The sequence below is a fragment of the Bufo gargarizans genome, chromosome 8 (assembly GCF_014858855.1).
Source record: "Bufo gargarizans isolate SCDJY-AF-19 chromosome 8, ASM1485885v1, whole genome shotgun sequence".
NCBI classification, from domain to species: domain Eukaryota; kingdom Metazoa; phylum Chordata; class Amphibia; order Anura; family Bufonidae; genus Bufo; species Bufo gargarizans.
Window position 1 is genome coordinate 38,996,012 of NC_058087.1, and position 14,711 is coordinate 39,010,722.

General features: G+C 43.1%; 1 protein-coding gene across 1 annotated transcript in view; it reads right to left on the reverse strand.

Annotated features, from left to right (window-relative positions):
• UBR3 (ubiquitin protein ligase E3 component n-recognin 3) overlaps window positions 1-14,711 on the reverse strand; it is a 147,540-nt gene that overhangs the window by 24,813 nt on the left and 108,016 nt on the right. Inside the window, exons 20-21 of the mRNA XM_044304442.1 lie at window positions 12,225-12,310; window positions 3,421-3,526 (exon numbers count right to left, since the gene is read on the reverse strand). Of these exons, the coding sequence (XP_044160377.1) occupies window positions 3,421-3,526; window positions 12,225-12,310 (192 nt within the window). The remainder of the gene's footprint in view (window positions 1-3,420; window positions 3,527-12,224; window positions 12,311-14,711) is intronic.

Sequence of the window (14,711 nt, forward strand, 5' to 3'; positions counted from 1 at the left end):
ATCTGCAGCGGTGAGCAGGTGTAGTTACTCAATTAGCGGCACCGCTGCTGGTTCACTCATTTATGCTCTTACTTCACTTCCCCTTTATTCTTGGTGCAGTACTCCTCTGCTGTGTGCATGGGTCTTATTATTTAATTAGGCCTCTTTCACACAAGGGAGTTTTCCGCATGGGTACGTTGCGTGAAGTGAACGCATAGCAGCCGCACTGGATCCTGACCCATTTGTTTCAATGGGTCAGTGCACTTGAGCGTTTTTTCCACGCATCAGTTCTGCGTGAGAATCGCAGCATGTTCTATATTCTGCATTTTTCACGCAGCCCTGGCCCCTGGAAGTGAATGTGGCTTCCAGATGTAATGCGTTTTTCACTGATGGTAGCTAGGAGAGGTTGTTTGTAAACCTTCATTTTTTTCCAAGAGCGTGAAAAATGCATCAAAACTGATTGCACCTGCGCAGGAAAAACAGAAAACACTGAACGTAATTGCCGAAAAAACGGACTGCTTGCGAAATGTGGCGAGTTTCACTGAACGCATCCAGAGCCAATCCGTATCGTTCGTGGGAAAGAGGTCTTACTCGTAAAGTCCTAGTCCACAGCAATATATCTAGCCCGTCTACCATTTACTATGGTAGCATATACAGTGGTCCGTTTATTACGTCCCCTGCCTCAAAACTCTCACCCTCGCTCATGTCATAATTTGTTTAACCGCTTACAACATTTTCATTCAGACAGATCCTTTTTTTCATTAGAGGACTTATTTGACGGTATATATTTTGATGTAAATGTAGTGTGTGTATCGGCTGAACTCAATTTCTCCAACGTTTGCGTCTTTTCCGGTTTTACTGCTTAGAACGCTCATGTCATATGCACCATGCCAGGGATGCCCAATCTGCGACCCTCCAGCTGTTGTAAAACTACAACTCCCACCATGCCCTTCTGTAGGCTGTCCGTGAATGATGGCAGTTGTAGTTTTGCAACAGCTAGAGGGCCGCAGGTTGAGCATGCCTGCACTATGCTATATGCCTAAGGAAGGAGGCTCTATGCCTCCGAAACGCGTTGCACTGCCCATAACTATAATTATTAATACATTTTTAGTGTTCTTAGCAGCGCTCTTTTATACCTATTTATCATTTTTTTTTTTTTTTTTTTTTTACTCATATCTGTGATCCTTGGTCAAGAGGGAGTGAGCAGCAACTATGCCTGCGGTGGACTAATTTACCATGCAGACACCAGAGTTGTCCGTTTGGCAAGCACCTGTGCACACTGCACGTCTTTCCATTGTTTTTAGGGTAATGCACCAGGGTGCGCTCTTGTGTTTCTCTTTCTAGACAACCTATACGTTACAGGCATCTTTCTGAGAAAAAAAAAAAAAAGAGCATTGTACTTAAATTAAGATGCAAATAAGAAATTGGCAAATAAGCTAAAGTAACAAAGAGTGTTAATTGAAACATCAAGCCCACGGTACTCCAGAGAGCACGGTTCCTGGCACCGCCAACTGGGCCACAAATTGCAATCACAGTAGTAAGTGCAATGCTTTTAGACACTAACAGCCCCTTGGAGAGTTACAAATTCATGAGCAAGCATTTCAAGACTCTCAGACGGCATCCTCTGTTAGCTGAACAGTCCACACTGATTAAATGCCGCTAAAAACAGGCAGGGGAAAAAAATAAAAAAAAGGGAGAAAATACCTCTACTTATAAAAGTGAGAAAAATGCCATTTCTAATTACTGCTAAATCTACGTAAGTTACCCAGCGACTGGGCCGTGTTTCTTCATATCATAGTAGTTACAGTATAGTCAGACTGGAATTTTATTGCTATGAAAACTGCAAAAAGCAGTAGTCATGTGATAAGACGTCACCATAACTTCCAGAATATCAATACCCAGCATGGAACATAGGGGGGTAAAGCTGGTGACGTCATTCACACTGCAGCAAGGTGGAGCAGAGCAGTCCAAGTCACAGAGACCGAGGAGTTTGTTTTTACGTGCAAAATTCATAGGAGTTGGACCTTCACTTTTTATTACAGAGCTCTGTTTTGCCGCTTTCTCTTCACACAGCCATGGAGTTAAATAATAAAAATTTTGGCTGTCAGGGACAAGATTTATATACTAAAGTGAGCCCACCGCTCCTCACACGATGGATGTATATTTATGGGATCTGGTGCTTTCCTTTTCAGTCCTTCTGCTGCAGATTCATCAGTATCCGTGGTCCACTTGGAAATTCATCAATTAAGGTCACCAGCTTTTCAGACTATAGCTTTTGCTCTCGCATCGGCCAGCACTGCCGATACCAATCTAATGGATGGGTGCAGTTTCTCAGACTATTCAAGCACAGCGTGCAGAGGGTAGCCTAAGTGGCTTGCCACTGTAGGTAAATGCATAGGGGCGAAGTCCAACTTGTTTATTAAAAAAAAAAAAAAAGCCTTGGGGAATATACCATATTTTTCACACTACAAAACACAAAAGTGTGTGAGAGTGTGTTTGGATGGGGGGGGTTCAATAGTAGTACGTCTTTTAAAGTGAATACTAATGAGCGCTTCAATTATGGAAGCCCTTAGTAATACAGTAGAATCAGGCACTAGTAAGTGCAGCGCTGGTATTACTCACCAGTCCCTGGTCTTCTCCGGGCGCTGCGCTGTGTCCTGGCAGCGTGCAGCATCAGGACTTAGTAAGGACTTGCGCGCACTAAGTCCTGATGCAGTGCAACACAAGGTCACAGTGCGGTACAGCAAAAAGAGCAGGCTGGATCTCAGAGTGGAGGCGCAGTCCATAGCAGGAGAGGTAAGTGGTTTTATTTATGGTTTGCCTGATCTGAGGTCTGATGAAGATTGGCAGTCTGATTTGGGAATCTGATGAAGATTGTGGGGTCTAATATGAGGTCTGATGAAAAATATTTTCTTCTTATTTTCCTCCTCTAAAACCTAGGTGCGTCTTATAGAGCAAGAAATACAGTATGTAGGCAAAGTACCTGGTACCCTCCTTTTTAGTTCATCTGCCACAGATCTGCCAATTCTCTGCATTCACCTACAATGGCTGCTAGCTTGTCAGACTACCCTATGCCCACTGTGCGTCAACTGTCTGAGACACTATCCCCACCTCTCAGATTGGCTGTGCTAATGGTGGCAGAGCCAACCAATCTGAGAAGCTGGCAATCATAGTAGACGAATGCAGAGGGAATCGGGCACTGGTGGATCTAGGTCAAGAGAACTAAAAAGTTACATACCAGATACTTTACCTATTTATTCCCCAAGGCAATTTTTAAAATATCCTAGACAATTTGGAAACATAAAAAACATTTCCCATTTTTGAAAAGATGGTTCAAAAGTATCAAACTTCCAAAAAATCTATTCCCATACAGAGTAAATTATACAGGTGTCAGCTGTCACTAAATTCTATACATAAGAGGTTTGCATATACAACACTTACTGGGGATCTTTCTTTGGCAAAAGTTGTGTTAACTTTTTCCACGGATTATACTCGGAGTCAATGCTGTACAGCCTCATGTGCATGGCTAAGACATGGAAGAGCTGATCTGCAAAAGAAAGTGAACCACTGTTAACCACTGGCACAAGCAACATGCCACAACGTAACGTTTTCTTAAGATGTAAGATTTGTCTGAGGATCCCACTCATTTTCACAGGAGCTGCCAAAAAAAAAATACTGCCTATGGGGGCTGCCAGCTAGTTTTCTGCCACCAAGAGAAAGAAGAATCCGACAGGCTTAGTATTAACCTCCCCGATCCTCTGTCAGAAGCAAAACTTGCTGGCAGACGCTGTATCACTGCTTTAAAAGAGCACATTGAGCCAAGACAAAGATGGATGTTCTACCGAGTCAGGGTGCTGGTCAGCCATCTTTATGGTCAGTTTTATAGAAAAGCCAAGAAAATTCTGTGAAAAAAAAATTAAGAGGACCTGTCACATCTCCTGAAATGTCTGCTTTAGTTAATATTTGCATATCTTATGTAATAATTATGGAGCACATTTTCATAAAAAAAAAAAAAAAAAAACTTGCGTCACTCTATTCCTACTAGAAGTTTATGAATGAATTGCCACTGGTCTGCAATAAAGGTCCAGATGGGTGTTACCAGTTGGAGTTTTGTCCCTGCACAGTCAGTGCTACCAGTGTCAGATTGCGCAGGGACATAGTCCCAACTGGTAACACTCAGTGGCACTTTTATTGCAAACTGGTGACAATTTTATTCATAAACTTGAAGGAATAACAGAGGAACAGCACAACAGAGTTAGGGTCCATTCACACGTCCGCAAAATGGGTCCGCATCCGTTCCGCAATTTTGCGGAACGGGTGCAGACCTATTCATTTTCAATGGGGCCGGAATGTGCTGTACGCATCCGCATTTGCAGATCCGCATTCGCAATCCGTGCTTCCGTTTCCGGCATTTTCTATTATAGTGCCGGCGATATGCGGTCCGCAAATTGCAGAAGGCAAAACACTTACGGACGTGTGAATGGACCCTTATATGAACAGACGCTTCAGAATTGATATCACATGTGGAATGCAAGTAGTAACTAAAACAGACATGTCAGAAGAGATGGCAGGTCCCCTTTAAAAGTGGTTCTTCAAATAAAAATTAATGAGAGCCTGGGGGGAGGGGGGGGGGGATGTGTAAAACAATGAAGAAGAAGAAAAAGTCAACTTTGGAAGGTCCCGATAACCAGCGCTGCCACTAAACTGGAAGTGATTAGAGTCGTTCCCGCTGCAGTCAATCACTGGTCACACGCTGCGGATTTTGTTGCAGAATTTTCCGCTTAAATTCCCAGAGTGTGAGTGCACCCTTAGCAGTCAAGTGTGCAGGAATGTGACCAATGAGTCTCTGTGAGGCTGTGATACGCGGTTCTTCCACGTGACCGCTGAGGCCGGTGTTTGGTTGCAGTGGTCACATAAGCAGGAATGGCATATCATCAGTACTGGTCGAGGGCGGACAGGAGCTGTTGCACTGGATCGGCAGGGCCTTTATAAGATGAACGCTTTTTATCGTTTTAAACACCCCCGGGCTTAAGTATGTATTGAGGCCTGAATATTGGTTAAAGGATTTTTTCTGACAGTTGAGATTTATGACACTGTTCAGTCTTATAGGTCGAATCGGTTCCATAACAATCCAACAGAGACTATACACGTGCAGCCTTTTGTTTTCAAGATCAGTGGGGATCTGACACCCATCAGTTTGACATAGAAGAAAAATCTGACTGAAGTGACATAAATGTCAATTTGTGGTAAAAGCTTGAGTCTGTATTCATGTAAAGGGTTAATTATGCATCAGTCCCCAAACTCATCTAATGTTTATACATGTAATGACAATGGAGCATATTATCAGAAGCATTCATTATGGCCAATGTGACCTTTAAAGCACAAATGTCTAAAGTTCAAATGTGGCTCCTGATCTGCATGCAGACACTCATGCCACAAGCGGTCTATAAATATTCGCCATCCTCTGAGGCAACGCATTCTTTTTTATAGAGGGATCAGTGACTGAACGGAGGGGAAACACTGCCATCTAGTGCCCAACTTCAACTTGATAAAAAAAAATAAAAAAAATCAATCCATATTATGACCTGTACACTGTATACCACAAGAAGTGATGACAAACTACACAGTAACATTTAAACTAGTGTACACAAGACATCTCTTCCTGCTAATACTGTACTTACAGTGCACATTGCACAAGCCCTTTCTTCTTCGTACCTCCAGTACAATATTGGTTTAAGGGGGTTGTCCAGGAATGAGTCATTTCTAGTGATGCCTCCAGTACTGAAAGGATCATACTTACCTGCTCCCTTCTGCCCCCATACTCAGGACTGGCTCCCGCGTCTCTATCTCCCGATCCGAGGTTTGTTTTCTTCCACCTCCGCATGGCCATGTTCACCTGACCCTCTGCAGCCAACTGCTGGCTTCGGCGTTGGTGTCCCTGGCATGGTGACCTGATCCACTTCAGCCAACCGCTGTTGTGTCCTCAGGCTCAGCTCGAACAGCTTAGTATGACGTGCCTGGGAGCGCCCCCCGTTGTCTAACCCCACAGATGCAGTGGTCGCTACTGACAGCGGCATCTAAGGGGTTATATGACCGGGATTATAGTCATCTACCTTTCTGGTCACTACCAGTGGTTGTCAGCTGTATTACACAGCTAGCATCCACGGTGTATGGAGTGAGCTCCGTAAAACCCCCCAACTTCATATAACTCCGTAACTCACATCACATTTTCCTGTATAAACCCCTATATACATGGGGTGGTTACCCTGCATGTCAAGACTCCTGAACTGGACATTCATTCTCATATGGCATCATAACTAGGTGATAACCCATGAGGGAGATGGGGAACACATTGGTTCCCATGGAAATTTTTAAAACTGACAGATTTTGGATGCCATGCCTTTTAAAATAAAAGTAATAGTACAAAAGACGCAAGGCCATCACTCGCCTTTACGTCATGTTCACACAGTCAAAAAAACACTGCATTTGGCATGGTAAAACCAGGGTACAGGGCGGATTCTCGCTTTGTTAGAAAGAAACTTACATGTACAATATGATGTCTGATTTTCATTTTTTACATGAATCATTGGATAACCCCCTTAAGCATACTTCGAAGATTGAGGATGTTTTGCCCATTGAAGTCAATAGGAAAGGGATGAAATATACCACTCAATATTGAAATTGCAACGACAAGAAGGAAAAATTGTGGAATTATGGAAATCACAGGAACGATAGACATGTTAATTGATATGCAAATGATAACAAAATTGAAAGAAAATATTCAAAACAAAGGATAGGTCATCAATAGAAAAAGTCCAGACAACCCCTTTAATGGGAATGTAATGCCACTCTGACTGCACATGAAAATCATCAAGATCTGCTACTGGCAGCTCCCTCTTCAATTGCCGATCAACGATGTCCCAGACGTGCTCGATGGTAGACAAGTCCAGAGATGCTGCAGGTCATGGTAGCACATTTAGGCCACACAGTCTGCTCACAGAAGCACATGCGGCTTGGCGTTATGCTGTTTAAAAATGGCTCCCATGACACTTTCAAGAAATGGCTGTACCACTGGTTCCACAAACAAATCAATGTAACACTGAGTTGTTAGTGTGAAATGAAGACTCTAGTCCTTGACCGTACATCATGCCACCCCACACCACAATCTCAGCAGTAGGACCGGTATGATATTCCCTTGTGAAGGCATCTTCATGGCTTTGCCCACGTGGTTTCCAGACCAATCTCTGGCTATCAATGAATTCGGGACAAAAGCAGGACTCATTGCTCAAGAAGGATAGACCTCCATTCCAGTCTTGCTGTGCACCATCATAGCCTTTGAGAGCAGTGGCTTGAGGTGAATGGAGCACCTGTAGCTGGACGTCTGACTCATAGGCCAATGTTTGCTGCCCTAGGCTTGGGACGAGATGTCCAATTTCACTTGCAGTGGAGAATGGATCACTTTGCGCCATTCTACTAATTAGACAATTCCTCCGTGCAGAGGTTCACCTCTTGCTTTCAATTCACTTCGTCGTCGTTCTCCCAACTAGCAGTTCAAGGAGTCTTCCCTCTCAGTTTGCGACAATTGGTGATAACTGGCATGTCAACAAACAGGAGGCATCGCACAATCATCCCACACAACTTGATCCATTTTTTTGGGAGTTTCATATGGCTAAAAGAATTTGCTTTCTAACTTGGCTTTCCTGCCCCTCCCACATGCCACAGATTGGAGCTAGGTGCTTTAAAATGTGATCACCTGCAGATCTTCGCAACACCTGCTACTCTCTTGATGTGCATAACCTTGCGGCTTATCCTTCTTGTGTTGCAATTTCAATTTTGAGAAGCGTACATTGATGAGCAGGAGGCGTACCTGTAGCGAATTTGCCACCAATAACCACATGTTCTCAGAGGTAAATTTCCATTACGATCTGCCCCTGACTTTTCTGCTACATATTTTTCTGGGTGAACATAGCCATACTGTACATTAATATGTCCCACTACTGCAAACATGAACTACTGAAAATGTAAAACAGTCCAGTCAGCTCTAATTAGATACCATGGATTAAACAATTAACACATCCCAGGTGATTTCAATGCCGATAAAGGCACACAGATATCCAGTACACAGGCAAAGATCTGCGTTCATCGTAAACTATATTGATTTACATTGCAGCGGCCTTCAGTGGAAGGCGTAATTTGTCAAATGCCACAAAAAGATAGAGCAGGGCATGGTCCATTCCAGCCAAATCTTCCCATCGCTTCTCTGCCCTCAGTTCTGCCATGAGTTTCTAGCAATGTGCTCCCTGACAATCCTATCGAATGTTATATAGAGGTTCCTGAAGGGGTTCACCAGAACTACAAAATGGATGGCCAATCCTTACAATAGGGACCAATGTCAGACTATCTGCACCCCTGCTGTTCAACTGACTGAAGGGGCTGTAGATCCCACTTCGCTATTTACCAGGCACAGCTCTGCACCTATGGTAGTGGATGTGCCTAGCACCTGGCTCAGTCCTAGTCATCTGAACGGGACTAAGCTTCTCTGAGCTGTAATATCACTTACAGATGCTACGCCTGGTAAACTATGAAGGGGATGCGGCAGACGCTGGAGTGCTATCGTCCCTTTACTCAGGTGATCAGGGGTGGTCACGAGGTTGACCACCGCTGATCTGATACTGAAGGCATTTTCTTTTTCAATTTGCATAAATATTACTTTCTGGGAGAAACACCATAATGAACCTCTTGCCATTAAAGCCTCAAAAGAAAAAAGCACAATGAAATTCCAGCACTCACGATTTTGGTAGCTAAAATCTTCGTCTTTTATTCAGGCAGTAGACATATAAACAGGACATCCACCCACAAGTGCAGCAACCTTAAGGTTGCTGCACTTGTGGGTGGATGTCCTGTTTATATGTCTACTGCCTGAATAAAAGACGAAGATTTTAGCTACCAAAATCGTGAGTGCTGGAATTTCATTGTGCTTTCATATCAAGAATATACGGGCTTGCCGGCCTTTTCCGTGCACGCAGGTGGTGGAATAATTGGGTGAGCTGGACTTTTCTTTGTGCATATTCAAAAGAAAAAAGTCTTATACAGAAGTGAACAATATTCAGACTCAAACTGCAACTAAAGAGCAGCAGAGTCTCTAATAAGTAGCCTCAACCATAGCAAGAAACAAAAATATGCAGCAGGAAAGTTAGCAATTTTTCGTGTCACCCTCCCCACTCATACACAAGGAAAGTTTAAAAGGGATATCCCATTATGACAAATTATCACAGATAAGTGTCTGATCAGCAGAAGTGATCTGATGCAGCGCCTGATGATCATGAGAACAGGGCCCATGTAAGTGGGGCCGCAGACACACATGCACATCCGCCACTCCATTCAGCTCTATGGGACTGCCCAAGCGCCTGGCTATCTTCAGCAGCCCCATGTAGCTGAATGGAGCAGCTGCGTGCATGCATGACTGTTGTTCTATTCAAATGGGAAAAAAAAAAAATAGGTTGCATTCTTATGATTGGATACAGGATACAGTTGTCTTCATGGGACGGCTCCTCTGTGTATAGCCACAGTCTCACGAGGGAATAGGATTCAGACACGTGATTATTGGACATAACCAATACAAGAAAGAGCATGGCGCCTCCCTGTACCAGATGATCAGAGGGGGTGTCAGGACTCAAAACCCTGCCAATGTGATAATGATGACTTTTCCGGAGCATAGGTCATCATTATTTTTACATGGATAACCCCTTTAAGGTTCTATCCATTTGGAGACTGCATACTTTAAGAACGGTTATCATTTGTTAAAAAGACATCTGCATGTCGGTTGGATGCTCACTGCAACACTCGCATGAGCATTTCATCTTAAAGGGTTGTCTCATCTCGCAGTTACTAAAGGTGAGATGAGACACAGTCACGACCACCTCTCGGCCTACGCATTTCAGACCTATACATTATGATCCTTACTCATGGCAAATGCGATGTGCAATAAACACATAACATTTGCACATAGCATTTCAATGAGTAATGATCATTGTGTATAGATCCAAAATAATGATGAATGAGAGGGGCCTGCCAGCCTGTCCTCTTCCCCAAGGAAGATCTGCGCCAGCCAATAGCAGGCCGAGACAGGGACAAGCCTCCCCAGCATCGCGGTCTGCTATTGATGTTTTGATCCGCGCGATGGGGAGATGCAGCAGGAGAGGGGGGCAAGTATAACCTATATGAGGGGCCTGTGCATTAGGGGTTGGATAACCCCTTTAAATCTATTTTTTGGTGATATTTTTAGTTTTCCATATCACAATCTATATTTAAAAATAAAATAAAAAATATGCAGTTTTTTTACACACTGGCCACTAAGCCTAACAATAGGAGCCACTTCCTAGTCTGTACAATTCACTTCTCAGCAGTCATCTCATTATCACAGGCAAGAAAATAATGACACATATCACAGACAGACCAAGATAACACAGGAACCTGGCTGCTGTAAGTCTCTAAATGCTGTTAGATGGCTGCCCCTATAATCTTACATAAAAAATAGAAAAAAAATAATCTAAGAACAAAATCAGAAAATAAAATACAGTGGATTAGACAAAATGAATGTGTCACTGGTTTTAACTGGCAGGGAAAAAATGATAGGCGACACATTCCATTTAAATGAATCAGGATTAGAAGTACATGAGTAGAAGCCTGTGGAAAACACGGATAGTTGGAACTTTTCTGAACACAGTCCCTAACACAATTTTGGGTTAACAATGAGAAAATCACCAAGAATCTGCACAAATAGCCCAGGTGGTCATTGCGGAGAAGGGCAGCAGTTAAATGCAGTGGGCAGAACCATTGCTCACCTTGTCACATTGTTTCTGGAGCTGACACAGGCAGCTCTATCAATCATTCCTCATTTACATTTCCCGAGTGGAAGCGTCCTCATAGCTCAATTTACTAAAACAGTACTTGACCTATTTGTTCCGACCGTTTTCCCTGATGCTTTCTGCTGTAAGAGCTCACCTGGGACACTGCATCCCATTTAATGCAATATCTAATCGACAAAGTTAACACTTCTTACAAGACTATTATGGAGTGCTGTGCTTAATCACAGTAAAGACACCTCATTACTGCTGCTGGGAAACGTACGGAGGAGGAGTGTCTTGTTCTAAGGCTTTTAATTGACTGAAAATAGACTCGGCAAGCAACACCGAGACGTGCAGGTCACCAGCGCTTTTTATTTCAAGGGCGTCATTGGCAGCAATGATACAACAGTTTTACCTAACAGCGGAAGGTGACTGATGATGACGAGAATCTAGGAAATAAACCGGTTCTAAGAGATGCAGAAGATTCTGTGACACTGCAGCTTAAAAGGGAAAATCTGTCCGATTTACGTTATGCAGGAGAGGACTCCAGCATAACGTAAACCGGACGGATCCGTTATGCAGGCCATAGACTTCTATTAAGATGGAATGAATAACAGAATGCCTCTAAAGGCTTTCTGTTATGCATTCCATAATGGAATTGCGTTATGGTCCGTGGTAAAGGAATCCATAACGCAACTCAGTAAATAGCACAACACGAACCCGCACACGAACTTCAAAATATGAAATTCGCTCATCCCTAATTGCAATCTATGGAGATTAAACTGAACAGCGTTTCTATAGTAATTTATTGATACACGGCTGAAGGGCTTCTGGAAAAAAAATAATTACGGGCCTCAGAGTTGCACCAAAGGGGAATCATTTAAAAAATATTGCTTTCAGAGAGATGTAGTAAGAGAGATGGTCACAATGTGTAGGTATAACACAGAAATATGGCAGATGTATACTGTCCCACCCTCATGCTAAAATGAATAAAGGGACATGATGCTTTTAACATAAAAAACTAAAGCCACTCACCTGTTCACTGTCACTCCTTTCCAGCGCTGGGGATCTGAAGAGTGATGTTCCATCTGTCCTCACATATTCAGCTGCAGGAATTCACTGGCCTCAGGGACGACGTGTCCTCAAGTGACACATAACTGCTGAGACCGGTGGATGGCTGCAGTGGGGCACATTATGTCACACTTCCAGTACACAGTGTACTGGAGGCAGCAAAGACAGGACCCTCAGTGCAGGAACACAGACGAACAGACGAGTGACTCTCTTTTGTTATGTTAAATGCATTCTGGCTCTTAATTCATTTTAGTTAAGATTTTTTTAATTAATTAACCCCTTTAAAATCATCACTGGGAATAAAATAATTCTAAAACTCAAGCATACTTAAGCAGGATCTTTTTCCAGCCGCGCTCGATCCTCCTGAGCACAGATTGTCTCCACGATGGACAAGTTCCAGTTCCAGATTTGTTCTGTAAGTAAAATAAAAGTTACAATTAATGTAACGAGCTATGCAGGAATCACTCACTTATTCACCATTTGGAATAGTAGATTTTTTTAGTTCTAAGAAATCAGGTTCCCCATTTAAAGGGCCAAGGAAACTTATGGCCATTTGTTGTGCAGGTGCCACCTATACATATCTGTTAATTGGCTTGTAACCTGTAATCATAGAGGCACACAAGATTGTACAGGAGCTGCACGTACAAAGCTGTGGATGATTTAACCTACATTATTATTATTTACTTCACAAACATTGGGGCAATAAAGGAGAAAAAATGGCTACTAAAGTGTACACATTCCTCTAATTTAACCTTTCCCTTGCTGCTTTGTAACCAACCCCAACTTGCTCCCCATCTATACAGTGTATCAGTAGTGTCCAGGCAGCACACCTGCAAGTGCTTGTATGCAGTACACAGTCAGAGGGATGTACAAGCTTCTGAGCGTGGGCTTCCTCTGCCTTTACTTATCAGGTGCTGCAAACACTCTAGCAAGTTTGCAAATTAAATATTGAATTATTGAAAATTGAACGTATGGAGCACTATTCCGGCAGATATTTACCTCCAGGTCCAACTAGAGCAGGGATGCCCAACCTTCAGTGCTCCACTTGTTGTATAACTACAACTCCCACCATGCCCTGCTGTAAACTGATAGCTGTAGGCTATCCGGGTATGCTGGGAGTTGTAGCTTTGCAACAGCTGGAGGGCCGCAGGTTGGGCATCCCTGAACTAGATCATGGGCTCTGTAACGAGGGCCACAGTGACGTTCAATGTTAAGGAGGTAGTCCAGGATAAAAATAAGGCTCTGCTTTATTTCCTGGAAATATATTTATAAACAAAGACCCTTTTTGGCCCAGAACATATTTGTCAATATTAATAACCAAATAGCCAAAGGCTATAAAGTTCAGTTTTTGACCTATTATTTATTTGTTAAAATATTACTTTTATTATGGTCCTGTTTAAAATAAAATGAACAGAAAACGATGTGTGTTTATTTACAAAGGCTAAGGTGATTTACAGGGCTCAACGAAGCCGCTGCCAGGAGTCTACACGGGCGCATCAGGCTGAGCCTAGTGCGCAGGCGCCGGATCTGGCAGAGGGACAGGAGGATTGCGGAGGCGGCACTGAGCTGAAGAAGGCAGCGCTGAAGACAGGGAAGGTGTCGCTGGGCACCGGACGGCGATGGGTGCAGCCGGGCACACTGAATAAACGGACGTCCCCTTGGGCACCTTAGGTAAGTGATTGACAGGTTATAAAAACCTGTTTTTGGGCTAATAGAGCCACAGGGAGGTTTGATAAGGCTAGCTTAGGATTCATATTATAGGGGTAAAATCTCATGACAGAATCCCTTTATAAAAAAAAATTAATAATAATATCAAAGAGCATTGGTGTTGTACTTTTAGTTTAACTGTATATCACTGATAGCTGGGATTGGGCTTCATTCTGCATAAACGCAATAGAAGTGTGATTTTTCACACTAACTTTGCTCTGATATCTAAAGTATCAATATGTTAATGTATGAATTACATGTTGCCACCTTGTTTAAGGGAAGTAACTTATTATATTCTCAAAGTTCACCCTGTTAGCATCAATTTCATCAATCGGGGAAAGTTTATTTCTCAATTAGCAGAAGCAGTTTGCTGTGACCTAGATAACCAAATTCCACCTTCCCTTACTGCCAGGACTCGCCAGACAGATTAGCCCTAAATCACCTGCCGCTAAGTCTGTTTGTCCTCACAGGCTTTACAGGTCTCTGCTGGTGGTTAGTTGAAAGCAGGGAGACGTCTGCAGTACGGCTTCCTTACTCAATCACCAATGCGCTTCTAATCTAAAAACTAAGTAGAGCTCCTCCGACATGTTTCGCCACCCTTGTGGCGTCCTCATCGGTTTTGGAGCATCTATCATGAGCGCTCCGTTCAATGTGCATTTACAGGGAAGGTAATCCCTCCTCCTCTCTTCTTATCCATTTGGAGTGCTCCAAATGTGAATTGACAGTTGTCTTACACCTAGCAGCGATGAGGTATCGTATCTCACCACCTATATAGCTAGAGCTTCAGGTATCTGACGTCCGTAGCCATAGACCTATCAGATGAGTTACCCGGCGCTTGCGTATGGGACTGTACCTTATCCTTCTTAGCGCATGCCCTTGGTCTTAGCACAATTTCTCCTTTTTCACTGTGCATGATTATATACTTCGTATACTCTCAGTCTCTCTCCGCATGTTATTAAACGTAGTCATTTTCCTATTGATGTCTCTTCACTGCGCATATTTCGGAACTTAGTCTTATCTCCAGATCTTTATCCTCCCTACGCATGTCCTTCTACTTAGTAATTTTTTCTCATTTCAAGGAGATAACATGTTCACATTGATGGGAAA